This window comes from Lepidochelys kempii, chromosome 19 (genome assembly GCF_965140265.1).
Source record: "Lepidochelys kempii isolate rLepKem1 chromosome 19, rLepKem1.hap2, whole genome shotgun sequence".
NCBI lineage: Eukaryota > Metazoa > Chordata > Testudines > Cheloniidae > Lepidochelys > Lepidochelys kempii.
In genome coordinates this window covers 10922933-10935726 of record NC_133274.1, presented here as the reverse complement: position 1 = coordinate 10935726, position 12794 = coordinate 10922933, and the positions used below count along the sequence as shown (strand labels likewise).

The following is a 12794-nucleotide window of genomic DNA, read 5'->3' as shown; positions in this document are numbered from 1 at the left end:
GCCAGGTCTCCCACCCAAATCCAAAGAGTGGGAGTTTCCCAGGCGGTGCCCATAATGGGGCCATCTGCCTAGCAATTCTGCACCCCGCTGCTAGGCTCCCAGCGCCCGCCATGGAGCATCTCACATGTGACATTTCTCTCCATTCGCCGTTGCCGCTAGAGTGGAACTGGGTTGCGGCCATCTCTGCTGGAGAGAACTTCCCCGGCTAGCTACCCGATTCTGCTCCAGGCAGCAGAGCTCCCTGGAACCTAGGAAACTCTGCTCCCAGGGGCGCTATCGGAGGAAAGGAAACCCAGCAGCTGAGGTAAGTCTGCCGAACCTGCTACCTAAGATGAAACACTCTGGCCATCTGTTCTGTCTCCTCATTATAAATTCCTGCCCCCCCCCCCCCAAAAAAAAAGTCAGCGGTGGGGGGAAAAGGAAGGATCGAGTGTTGCAAACAGTGATGGGAGCACGGCGGGAAAGAGTCGTTCTTTTCTGCAGGCTGATGGCTATCGTTCAGATCAAACAATCCTGCCACACGCACACACACACCCCTCCTAGTCCTCTGGTGTTTCACCTCCAAAACCCCGGCTTCCCAGCTGGAATGAACTGGATAAAATGGCTTCATTGGTCTCCACCTACCCCTCAGTCTTCACGCAGCCAATCTGCAGCCACGTTGCCGACGCTTGTGGTTTGAGCGCAAGTCTCGCAATGATTCCATGGGTTTCCTATGGCCCCAGCTTCTGGAGTCCTGGGATTTATGTGAGAATCTCAGTTTTCATTGGGTGGCGGTGAGGGAATAGTTTCTCGCTTGGAAAGGTGCAAGACAAATACAAAAGACCACCGCCATGGTTTGTGATTTTTAAAACAAATCTTGTGATTTTGGTGCGGGGGGTCTGAGTCATGATTTTTTTAACACTGGGGTTGGCCGCGCTGCTGCCACCCTGCGGTTCAGTATGAGCGGCTGCCCCTGCCGAAAAGTAGAGGAGATCTGGAAGGCTGTGGGGTGCCCCAGGCCCACAGCAGGAATGGAGGAGCTGCAGATCTGTTCTGAGGGGGATTGGGGTAGAGGAAAGGAGAAGGTGAACAGGAGGGGGGTTGGTTTGTGTCAGGACAGACGGGAGTTGGCAGAGATGGGGGAGGAGCTACGAGTGGTATAGCCGGGGGGAGGGGGGGTCTCAGGTCAGGATTCTGGGGCACTGACAAAGCTGGGTGGACAAATTTCTCTTCTGAGGTCTCTGCCCTCCCCCGGAACGTCTGTGTGAATCGGGGGGAGGAAGCTGAGGGTTGCAGTTGCTACGCCGAGGTACCCCCCCACCCACACAACACAGACTCGTTGGGGGTGGTCCTTGATAAAAGGCTGGAGTTGCGAATCCATCCCAGCTCATCACCGGCGCGCCGAGCGGGAGCGTGCCCAGGCCGGTGGGGGCTCAGTGACGCGTTGGAAGAGCGGGGGCATCGGCGAGGCGAGCCTCATGTGCAGTAGCATGGACAGGAGGTGCCAGGGGGTGAGAGCAGCTGAGCGTGTGCCTGTTTCATCTTCTCTGGAAAGCCTGCTGCAGTGCCCTGCGGGGCTGGGCAGCCGGCGAATCCCGGAAGAGGCTTATTCCTGAATCCAGCATCAGTCACAGGCAGGTCTCTGAACTCCATCTGCATGCGCATCCACGGATTTGGTGACAGGAGGTCTTTGGCTGCACTGTCCCCACTGCCATCAGCCCTGAGTCCTTCACTGATGCTCTGTGTCAGCTGTCTCACCAGAGCGGGAAGGGGGGCACGCGATCCCTGGTGGTTCTTCCGGTTTGCATCTTAAGCCCCCAGTTCTCGTTCTGAAATCCCCTGGCTTTGAAGGACCCTGCGTTTACAATGTACCGCCACTTGCTTTTGGGAGGGCGTCACTCCAGGGCAGGGGGGACCAGCAAATCCGGACCGCCAGATACTTTTGAGCTGATCCTGGAATCTTTTTATTTACTTATTATTGTCATTAGTGTTATTCTATTTTATTGTTTTCTCTGGAGTCTGGACCTTGACTCTACCTTGACCGAGAAATTTGGAGCTGAGCAAAAATCTAATTGACTACCCCTGCTCTAGGGTATTACCCAGGGCCCCGGTGTGCCAGGCACTGCACAGAAACAGTGCGAGACAGGCCCTGCCCGGAGACTTTCCGATCGAAATAGACAAGAGGCGGGGTTATCACCCCATTGTGCAAGTGGGGAGCCAAGACACAGAGAGACTAATTGGTTTTCCCAAGGAAGGTTGTAGCAAGGCCAGGGATTGAATCCCACCCTGCCGAGTCCCAGTCCACAGCCATCACCACAATACCATCCTTCCTTTTGCTCCTCCACCTCCCCCTCATCCCCCAAGAGCCGCAGAGCGCTCAATAGCCCAGTCACTGTGCTGACAGAGAGGGAGCATGACCTTTGGAAAATCAGGCAAGGGGGGGGAAAGACCTGCAGTTTGGCAATAGACAGAGAATACAGCCGGGAGCTGCAGAGGAGAAGGCTCTTGCACCAGATGGTGAGAAAAGGCAGCTGAGGAATGGAGCGGGAACAGAAATGGGCATAGTCAGGAGAGTAACAGAGACAGCCATGGGGCCAGATTCTTCCTGGGCATCAGTGTGTCGGAACTGGGACTGACTGCCCGGAGGAAGGTGATTTAGTTGGAGCCTGCTCAAAGAAGATCTCTGGGTTTGTTTCTTTTGGCGTTTCAGTTTCCCTATTGCACCGAGAATGTGGATTTGTTTCTCTTCACAGCCCTGCGGCCCGGGGCGGGGTTCGGACCTGGCCAGCCCCGGCCCGTGCATTTTTCATCTGCATTTTGTATCTGTAATGAAACTAAACAGAACCCCCCAGTTGTGGGGGCGCGCCCGGGGTGGGGAGGAGAGCGTTCTGGCACTCCTTCCCCCAGCCCAGTGCAGAGCTCTGGTGGGTGGCACAGGTGAATACTTTGTTCTGTTCTCTTTTGATATAAAGCAGCCTATTGGATGTGGGGGAATCGTTAAAGTTCGGACTTTCCCAGGGAAACCCCGGGGCTACCTGTGCCTCCCCGCCCAGGTAACCTCTGAGCTCCTGCCCCTGGGACGCTACACACCGTCTGTTCCTCTCTCCAAGTGACCTCCACCTCCCCGCCTCTCCTCTGCCCCATCCACCCTGTCTCTGCTGAAGGCCTCTTCCGCCCCCCACTGCTCTGAGCCTTTCTCTATGGCTCCCCCAGTGCTGCTGAGATGTCAGCGTGGGGGACACGGGCCTGGGAATCCAGGCTGGCTGGGCTGGGCTGCTTGCCTCACTGTTTGCTTTGGCTTACGGCCCTTCCCCTCTCTGCCTGCCTTCCCCAGCTGTGGAAGGGGGGGTGAAGAGACTGCCCCGCCATTGTGAGCGCTGCTGCGGGGGAAGTGGTGGTGGTATTTGCACTGGGATGGGCGTGGTGATGGCTTTCCAAGCTAGCAGACGCTGGCCTCTCCCGGGCAGGGACCCTGCCTTGGACGTATTCTGGAAAGGACGCTAAGGGCAGGTCAATGCTGCAGCCACAGGGCTCAGGGGGAGCAAGGTGGGGAGCGACGTGAGTGTGAGGGGGCAGGAGGAGGTGGGGTGGGGTGGGAGGCCAGGGCTGCATAGGGCCACAGAGGGGAGGGCTCCTAGAATTTGGACTCATGTAGCTTTTAAGTCCAGAAGGGCCCATTAGATCATCTCCCCTGACCCCCTGCAGAGCTCAGGAGAGGAGCTGAGTGCGGGGAGGTTGGACAAACACAGAAACCCTCTGAACCCACCTGCCGGGAAGTCAGCACCCTGCTGATTTCCATTCATGTCAGCCAGCCCAGGCCTGGTTCCTGGGACATTTGTTTGATGGAGCAGGTTGGGGCCGGCGGGGGCTGAGCCGTGACTGCTGCGGGTATGTGGGGCCAACAAAGCACCGTCTACAAATGGCCGAGGAGCAGAAAGAGGGAGGAGGGAGCAGGTTTGTTTGGGGTACAGCTCTGAGCGACAGGGTGGCATTGAGAGAGCTCCACATCTGCCATCTCGCCACCCCAGCGGCCCCCCAGCAAGGAGGGGCACTGGGGCCGTTAGGGGGGTGGGAAGAATTCTGGAGCCAAGGACAAATCGGCCTGGCCAACTGGGAAGCCGGGGAAGGGTGAGGTGGCTGCGCCCAAGGGGGCCAGTGTGTGGCGCTCTTTCAGTGCAACACCCCGGTTCGTGAAGGAGTTAGCAGGCGCCGTCCAGACCCGGCAAATGTCTTTTGCGCTCCAGTCTGCGCAGCTGCTGGGTGACTGCTGTTTGTCTGCCCATCCCCGTGGTCTCTGGGCGGGCCCCAGGCCCCAGTGCAGAGCCCATCCCTGTGGTATCCGGACAGGCCTCAGGCCTTAGCGCAGAGCCCATCCCCGTGGTCTCTGGGCGGGCCCCAGGCCTCAGTGCAGAGCCCATCCCCGTGGTGTCCGGGTGGGCTCAGTGGCAGTGCCCATCCGTGTCCTGCAGGACATTCCCACTTCGATCTCATCTCCAACATGAGCTCCTCCGATGGCTAGGCGGGGTGCGTCACTTCCCTATGGGAGGCTGCCGCTTTTCCGCTGGGCTGATGACAACTCGCTCCCCCTCCGAACGAAGTCTCCCCATGGCACCGCTGGCCAGCAGCTGTCGCCTGGGTGGGCCAGCGGCACAGCGAAGCCTCGCTGTTACCCCAGCCTTGTGCAGGCGTGCGGGGCTGGGCTGTGGCACTGACCGGGGTGGGGCTAGTCCTTGGAGCAAACAAGCCCTGGCCTAGCTTTCCCCCTTCGCGCTCAGCCCAGGCCACCCTGTCCGCCTGCTGGGCTCAGAGGGGTTCTAGGCAGGCCTGAACACAGCTGCCCCCCACCCACCCAGCTCAGCACCAGGCTGAATTAAACACCTTGAAAGAGGCTGTGTCCTTCCCGGAGTCACCTTCTCCAGCGGGGGGGGGGGATTAGAGCTTCAGAGGGAGCCCCCTCTGCCCCCCCATCCATCCCGCGTGGGGCAGAGGGCGCTGGACAGCCTCCCAGGAGAGGGGAGGGCTGGCGGAGTCTGTGTCTCTGCTTCCTGCCACCAGGAAGCCTGAAACTGCTAAACTAATTAAAGATTTTCAGCAGCAGGATTAATCCTGGGGTGGGGGGGGGAAGCTAACAGCCCAGGTAGGCAGGAGGATATTGGATTTCTGAAAGGCGAGTCAGCACTCTTCGGGGCTGTTATCTTTCCGAGGCTCCAGGGGTCAGGAGGTGGGAAACAGAGGTGACTGCAATCTCTCTCTCACCCACCCTGTGCATTGCTCCCTCTCTCCTTCTGTGACTCTTCCTCCCTCCCGCTTCTCCATGCATCTTCCCCCCCCATGCATCTCTCTCTCCCCGCCCCCCCATGCATCTCCCCGCCCCCCCATGCATCTCCCCGCCCCCCCCAGGCATCTCTCTGCCCCCCCAGGCATCTCTCTCTCTCTCCCCCCCAGGCATCTCTCTCTCTCTCCCCCCCAGGCATCTCTCTCTCTCCATGCATCTCTCTCTCTCTCCCCATGCATCTCTCTCTCCCCCCCCCCATACATCTCCCACCCCATGCATCTCTCTCTCTCCCTCCATGCATCTTCTCTCTCTTGTGTGGTCTCTAGTCCTGTTTTGTAACCAGGGAGAGAGAGAGAGAGAGAGAGAGAGGGAGGGAGGGAAGGGGGGGGAGGAAAAACTCCCCCTGGCTAAGAACCCGGGAATGGTGAAGTCCAGAGCTCCTAATGCAGAACATGTGGCAGGCTGCCTGAGGCAGAGCAGAGGAGGTGAAAGTGAACATTGTGTGGCGAGCATCCGCCCAGCGGCCCCTCCCCCCAGCCCACTCCCACCCCTCTCTGGGCTGTGTCTGCCAACGCTCAGCACGCCCCAGCCGAGGGGGGTTGGGCTGTGCCAGGCTGCGGCTCAGGGTGGGAGCTTGCCGCCCCGGGCACGTGCGGCATCGGTCCCACCCCCCAACTCCCGCTGGGCATCGAAGCCGGGCGGGCAGTGCCCGGGGCCGTCTGGGAGAGGAGCAAGGTGGCTGTGTCGGGCAGTGCCCATTGTGTAACACAGGGGAGCGAGTCCCAGGTCTATTCTGGGGGCCTGGAGCCTCCTGCAACAGGCCCTGCTGTCCGTGTTGTAGGTGGGAATCCGGAGTCACCCCACATGGAACACAGAGGAGTTACTCTGCGTTCACACCAGGCTCGCCGGGAGCCTGCCGTGGTTATCTGCATGAGCAAGCCTTGCTATTGCCCCACCAACAGCCGCGTCGCTGCCCCAGGGGACACTGGGCTGGACCCCAGCCTCGCTGGGCTGCGCCGGAGGAGAAGTGGGGCATGGCGCCACTTCTTCAGGCCGGTGGCTCTGATGGGAGCTTGGTTGGGCCCCGCTGCAGAGCCCACCTGCGGGCTCTGCACTGAGCCAGGTGTATTGTTCTTGATGCACAGCTCCTTCGAGCTCCGCGCCCGGTCCCAGGGGTGCCAATCTGGAGTCGCTCCCCTGCCAGCTTGGTGGAGCAAAGACTCTGCCCCGACCCCCATGGAGGGCGCCTCCGATATCCTGGCTCGCTCGGCCAAGGGCAGGGGGCTGCATTCTGGTGCGCCCCGGGCCTCCGTTTGGAAAGGCCCCAGAGCAGGGGTGGAGGGCGGAGGCCGCAGTCTCTGGCTTGGCCAGGTGAGCATCCTCTGATGGCCCGTCATGTGTCAGCAGCAGCTGAGCCCGTCAGACGTTGCAGATCCCCATATCCCACCCCTATGCCTAGCGCAGAGCCGTGTGCTCCAGCCCCTCTGCCTTTTGGGGGCCTGCGGTGGGGGGGAGTTGCCTCCTGCCTCCCCTCTGTCTGCTCAGCAGCTGCTCAGGGCTGTGCCTAGTCGTTAAGAGGCTTTAATAACCCAGAGCAAGTGTGGTCTTGTTACAGCCAGAGAGGAGCCCATGCAGAAGCTGGCTGGAGCTGTGTGTGTGTCTCTCGGGGTGCGTGTGGGCCAATGTGTGCGCGTGTGTTTGTGTACAGCGTGTGTTGCCCTGGGTGTGTCCGGGTGACTCGGTGTTCTTGTGACTGGGTGTGCCCAGGCGGTGCATGGCATGAGCTTGCATCGCCCTGGCCACGGCCTGCCCTGATTTATACCGGCATAAAACTGCCCCGAACCCGACGTAGCCACTCTTGAACTGAGACAAGGTTCTGGTCCCATCCCAGTCCCGGCAGCAGGGCAGGCTCCCAGTCCCTGACTGGTTTTCAGTCTCTCCACGTTTCACTCGAATTAAAAGGGAAAGCAGCATGTGCGCGGGGGGGGGGAATTGGTACCCCGGGGGCTGTTCTGGAAAGTCATCTGTGCGCTTCCTGCCTGCCTCTCCTCCAGCAGCTCCCAGCTCCGGGCGCATTAGCAGCTGCGTGAGAGACTAGACCGGTCTTTCTAGTGCATACTTTGGTGCTCCGCATTGCCCCTTGGTGTAACTCTACACCACCCAGGCCAGCAGCAGCTCTCTGCAGGGCTGGAGACAGAGCTGCCTGCATTTCTGTGCCAGCCGGGAGACCCGAGGTTGAGGAGGGGAAGAGATGTGGACTGAGTAACTGACAGGTTTGAATTCTCCTTCCCTGCCTTGTTGATAAGTTGTCACGCTAATGCAAGCAATGGGAAGTCTGGATCATGCTCTGTGTGTGTGTGTTGGGGGAGGACACAGGCAGACAGGAAGAGGGACAGTCGCACAGGCTAAGGGTGGGGAGCAGACAGACACACTTGGGAGGGGCACCGGCGGACACACAAAGATACAGACACACACACATAAGGTTACAGAGGAAGAGAGACAGAGACACACATACGAACGCAGGAGAGGCTGGTAGACCCACAATAACACCAACTCTTAATCGCACAAAGAGTGAGCAACACAATCCAGGAGAGCCTGAGACACAGGCATGCACACACCCACTGAGACCTTCCCTAGTGCCCGCACATCTGCACCAACCAACACACAAAGAGAGAGCAAAAACCGCAACCCAGCAGCACACCCACGGGCAGGGGGAGCCCTAGGTGAGGGCTTTCGCTAATGCAGAGCTTGGAGCCTGGTTGATTTCCTCTAGGGCTCTGATAGATCCTGAGTGAGACGGACAAACAGACACGAGCCAGAGAAGCCAAGAAAGAGCGAGATGGGGCTGGGGCTGAATTGACGAGTGGTGGCTGGGCAGGAGGGGAATCACCCTGGAAAAACACTGGAAATGTCAGCACGGGGCCTGCAGCTGATGCCACCAGGACAGGCCGGGGCCCTGTGTCCGGGAGCCAGCCAGAACTGAGCCACGTCCGTGTTTCCATCCAGGCTGATCGAAAGCCGTCTGTGTCCCGAACGCTGCCCAAGCAGCGACCTCGGGCACGGGGGGGGGCGAAACGGGGGGAGGAGGAGGTGCCGTCACCCCTCCGTCAGTGGCCAGAGGGAGCCTGTCAGTTCTCTCCGGCACATTGGGGTGGAGAGGGAGGGAGAGTGGCTTAGACAAACAGACAGTTGCAGACAGATGGGTAGGCGTGAATGCCTCTGCGGCTGGCTGTACCCGCTCTCACACACACACACACACACGCGTGCAGGCTGAATAACCCTGTGGGAGCCTGTCTTTAAGATGCCAGAGCGGAGCACGATTCAGCAAAGTGCCATGCTGGGCTCTGTGCTGCTGGTTGCATAAGCCCCCTTCGCCAGCCGCCGAATGCGGCCTCCCCAGGGCCTGCCATGCGGGGGGGTGGGGGTGGGAGAGAGCCGCTGCCCCTTTGCGCCCCAGGCGCCGTTGCTGCCCCCACTCCCCCCGCGGGAAGGATGTTTCTGGGCCCCTTCCCCTGTCGCTGGGACAAACCCCCAGCACCGCCAAGTTCCCCTGCCTCTCCCTTGCCCCCCACACGGGACCCTGCACCCCCCCTTGGCTCACGCACCCGGGTCTGTGTGCTGCTCGTTCACAGATGGGAGCTCCCTCGCCTGCCAGCCCATCGGCCTGGAAAACGGAGCCAGCCCGCCAGCCGAGTGGTTCCAGCACGCCCAGGGCTCCGGGCTGCACCAGCCTGACGGCGACGCGGACGGCGGCGAGAGGAACTTCAAAGTGAATCTGCACTGCAAGCACTCGAGGCCAAGGTAACGGCTCCAGGGTGCAGGGCAGCCTGGTGCTCTCTGCAAGGGAGTGGGGGAGCAGCCTCGTGTTGTCACAGGATCTCAGGATCGGAAGGGACCTCATCTAGTCCAACCCCCTGCTCTAAGCAGGACCAATCCCCAATTTTTGTCCCAGATCCCTAAATGGTCCCCTCATGGATTGAACTCACAATCCTGGGTTTAGCAGGCCAATGCTCAAACCACTGAGCTATCCCTCCCCCCATGTTATCTATGGGGAGGGGCAGCCCCACGTTATCGATAAGGGATGGGAGAGCAGCACTGTGTTTTATTTTCCCCAGAGCACTGGAGGCCGGGGCCATCTGAAGATCTGGGCCTGCAGATCTGATTCATGCCCCTTAGGGTGTTCTGGGGGAGCCACGCGGGTGGATTGTGCTGCCTATCTCTCCCCTGCCCCTTGAGTTGAGCAGACGTGCTGCAGAGGGGCTGTGCCCAGGGTTGAATGGGGCCTTTGTGTTTCTCCCCCCACCCCCAGCAGCTGGGCCTGCCAGCGCTGCCTCCCCGGAGCACCTGCCTTTGCCCCGCGGCGAGCATCTCCATCTCTGCGGCAGCTGGGGTGGGGTGGGCGGTGAGCGAAGGGGGTGGTAGCACCTGGGCACTTGGCCCTCGCCTGGCACTCAGGACTAAGGATGGACGAACTGACTGGGGCAGTGAGGGGTTCAGGTCTGCAGACCTTCATCAGCCTGGGTTTGGAGCCAGCTCCGTTCATCAGAACGCCCAGCTTGGAGGGGACAAATGGTTGGCGCTGGGCTTTGCCCACCTCTGTTCGAGACCTCCACCTGTGTTTTGTTCGAGGGGGGCTCCCAGTAGGTGGGCACCTCGGTGTTTCTGGCTGTCTGATCTTTCTGTGCTGAATGGTGACCTCAGGGCTGGCGTAGCGGACCGGGGGGCTGCAGGTTGGGATTGAGGGGCAGTAGCACAGCTATGTAGGGCAAGCTTGCCTAGACCTCGAGCTTGCCCAGTTCGCCCCTCACCAGCTGTAAAACCCACCCAGCACTTAGCCCAAAACCCAGCTTCACTGTCCAGGCTGGCTGCTGTCAGAGACTCCCCACGGAGCCTGCCCCTTGAGCACGCCGGGGGAGCACAGGCCCCGGGCCGCGCGCTGCACAGAGAACCTGCCTGTGAATAGCCGTGGTGGCTTGCCCAGGCAGGCAGCCTGTTTCCTAAGTGCAGTGAAATAACCCGGTCACCCCAGCTACGTCTGCCAGCACCCCTCTCTGTGCCCATGCCGGGGAGAGACAGGGCCCAATGTCCGGAGCTTCCCCACTGCCCGTCACTGCGTCCTCTGTCCATGGCAGTTCTGCCCCAGGGAGGCTGGTCAGTATCATTAACCCAGAGGGGAAATTGAGGCACAGGGCAGTGAAGCGACTGGCCCAAGGTCCGAACTCGGGTCTCTTGGTGTACCCGTCCCCCCGCTGCAGCCACTGGCCCGCACTGCCTCTCCTCCCGCCCCGCACATAACGACAGCCGTGCGCTGTGTTTGATCCCTGCTGGCTCTGGTGCTTTTCCATGGGATCCTGACCCTTCTCACTCCACATCTGGCCAAGCGTTGCCTGGAAACGGCAGCCCTAAGCACCGGGTGTTCTCCAGGGGAGGGGGCGGGAGAGGAAGGGGAGCCAGGGCCCCTGCCGGTGTGTGAAAGGCAGGCCCCAGGAGCCTGAGCCGAGCCGTGGGGCAGACGACGCTGACAAAGGGGGGACACGTGGTGGGGCTGAAATGGCCGAGCTGGGGCAGGCGGGGTGGAGACGGGGGCCTTCCGTCCCAGCCCGCAGAGGGTGCTGGAGAGCATGGCTCAGCGCCCAGCCGGGCCTAGCACACGGCAGTGCCCAGCGGGGCCTGCCAAAAAGCTGAGGTCACTTCCTGCTGCAGCAACTTCCCATGAGCGGTGGAGGGGCTTCGGGGGTTAGGGTGACCAGATGTCCCGATTTCGGGGCCTCTTTCTTATATAGGCTCCTATTAGCCCCCACCCCCTGTCCCGATTTTTCACATTTGCTGTCTGGTCACCCTATCGGGGGTGGAAGGGATTCGGAGCAGGGCAGGAGCCATTGAAAACCACACCTGAAAGCTGGGGAGGGGGCAGGAAGGCGGAGGAGGGGGGAACGCTAAACAGGGAGCGAGAAGGAGGGGTGCAAAGGAGGGACGAGGCCTGGCAGGAGGGGGCAGAAGTTGGCCCTCGGGTGTCCTAGCCTCCTGCACAGTTCCAGCCCCCGGGGAAGGAGGCTGTGTGCCCACCCCTCCCTGATTTACCCTGCCCCTCGGTGGCCAGGTGCCCTTTTCCTGCCAGGGTGAGGGAGGGGCGGACCAACCCCTCCCCCTCTCCTGTTGTCTTGCGAATGGGTTTTGTTTGGTGCTGCTGGGGGGAGGGAGGAAAGACTCCTGCCTTATGTGGGCTGGGGCAGAGAGGGTGGTGCCGGGGGGGCGCGGAAGAGCCAGCAGCTCCTCTTATTTAGCCTGTTTAAAGCAACAAGGCCGGAACAGCTGGGCCCAGTCTGAGAGCAGCCTGCGGGGTCCCACCCCAGCCTCGCAGCTGCAGCCCTGGCGCGGGGGGGTGTTTGCTGCGTGTTTAATCGTGCTGGCGTTCACACCCCACTGGGCCGGACGGGAGAGCCTCCCGCTTCTCTGGGTGCTCTCGGTCCAGCTAGCCTGGCAGCATGTGGCTCCAAGGGAGCGGCTCAGCGCAGGCCTGGCTGCCCACCTAAAATGCAGGGCAACCTGGCTACCTGCAAAAAATCCCACGTCCCGTGAGTCATAGCGCAGTAGCCCTGATGCCCAGTGCCCACGCAGCTGGGCGGGCGGAAGGGTTCTTCCGTTCACCTACCCACTGCTTCTCAGGGAGGTGGATTGACCGGAGCGACAGGAGAACCCCGACGCGTCTACGTACAGTTCTTCAGGGAACGGGGGTTAACTCCCAGGAAAAGCTTGGCCTTGGGGGTGGGGCTGGGTTCCAGCCGTCCAGAGGGGACAGCTGATGGGTGTGTGGGGGTGAAGAGCTGCTCGGTGGTGGGGGTGAGGGCCCCCCTCATTGCAATACGAGCTGCCCATCCAGGTGGGGGACATTACATGGGGGTCTCTCCCCTTGCCTCAGGCTGCTGACGAGGGTCCCTGGCCTGACCGCCAGGGGCCAGACCCCGGCCCTCTCTGCTCTGGAAGGATGAATGAAGCCATGTCCCCTGAAGAGCCTCGCATTGCCTGTGGGGCGCGGGGGGAGATGGGGCCTGGGGCATCTCCACTCCGGGCCCATCCATCCTCGGGAAAAGCTGGGAACAAAGAACTTTTCTTTCGCTCGTCCCCTTCCTTCCTTCCTTGCAGACCCAGGACGGGGGGAGGGGACGCCCAGGCTGTCATTGATCCATTTCCAAACCTTAGTGCCAGGTGCTTGCTTCTCCAGGCGACTGGGTGGAAGGAAAGGGCTGGCTGGCTGGGCACAAAGGGGAATACAAAGGGGCTTTCTCTCAGGCCACAAGGAGCGCAGGTTGCAAACTTTAAGCAGTAGGTGGGAGTAGCTCTGCTGACGGGGAAGGGGAGGGGGCAGTGGGGAAGGAATCCAGGAGTGCACAGGCTTAACCGGTTAATATGCATAAACACTTGGAGGAGGATCCGTAGCTCACAGGGGACACCTAGCGGTGGTACGTCCGCAAAGCCCTTTCCCTTGGTGTGGGCTGCTTGTCACTCTCGGCCTGGTGCAAAGAGACCAGGAGGCTGAAGG

At 60.9% G+C, this 12794-nt stretch overlaps 1 protein-coding gene across 5 annotated transcripts in view; it reads left to right on the top strand.

Annotated features, from left to right (window-relative positions):
• The window catches only part of AHDC1 (AT-hook DNA binding motif containing 1), a 104463-nt gene that overhangs the window by 81635 nt on the left and 10034 nt on the right, over positions 1–12794 (top strand). For 4 of the 5 annotated variants that reach the window (XM_073318040.1, XM_073318038.1, XM_073318037.1 and 1 more), the window contains one exon: positions 8887–9055. The exons of the other annotated variant lie outside the window; for it this stretch is intronic. In XM_073318040.1, the coding sequence (XP_073174141.1) occupies positions 8887–9055 (169 nt within the window). The remainder of the gene's footprint in view (positions 1–8886; positions 9056–12794) is intronic. 5 annotated transcript variants of the gene reach the window in all.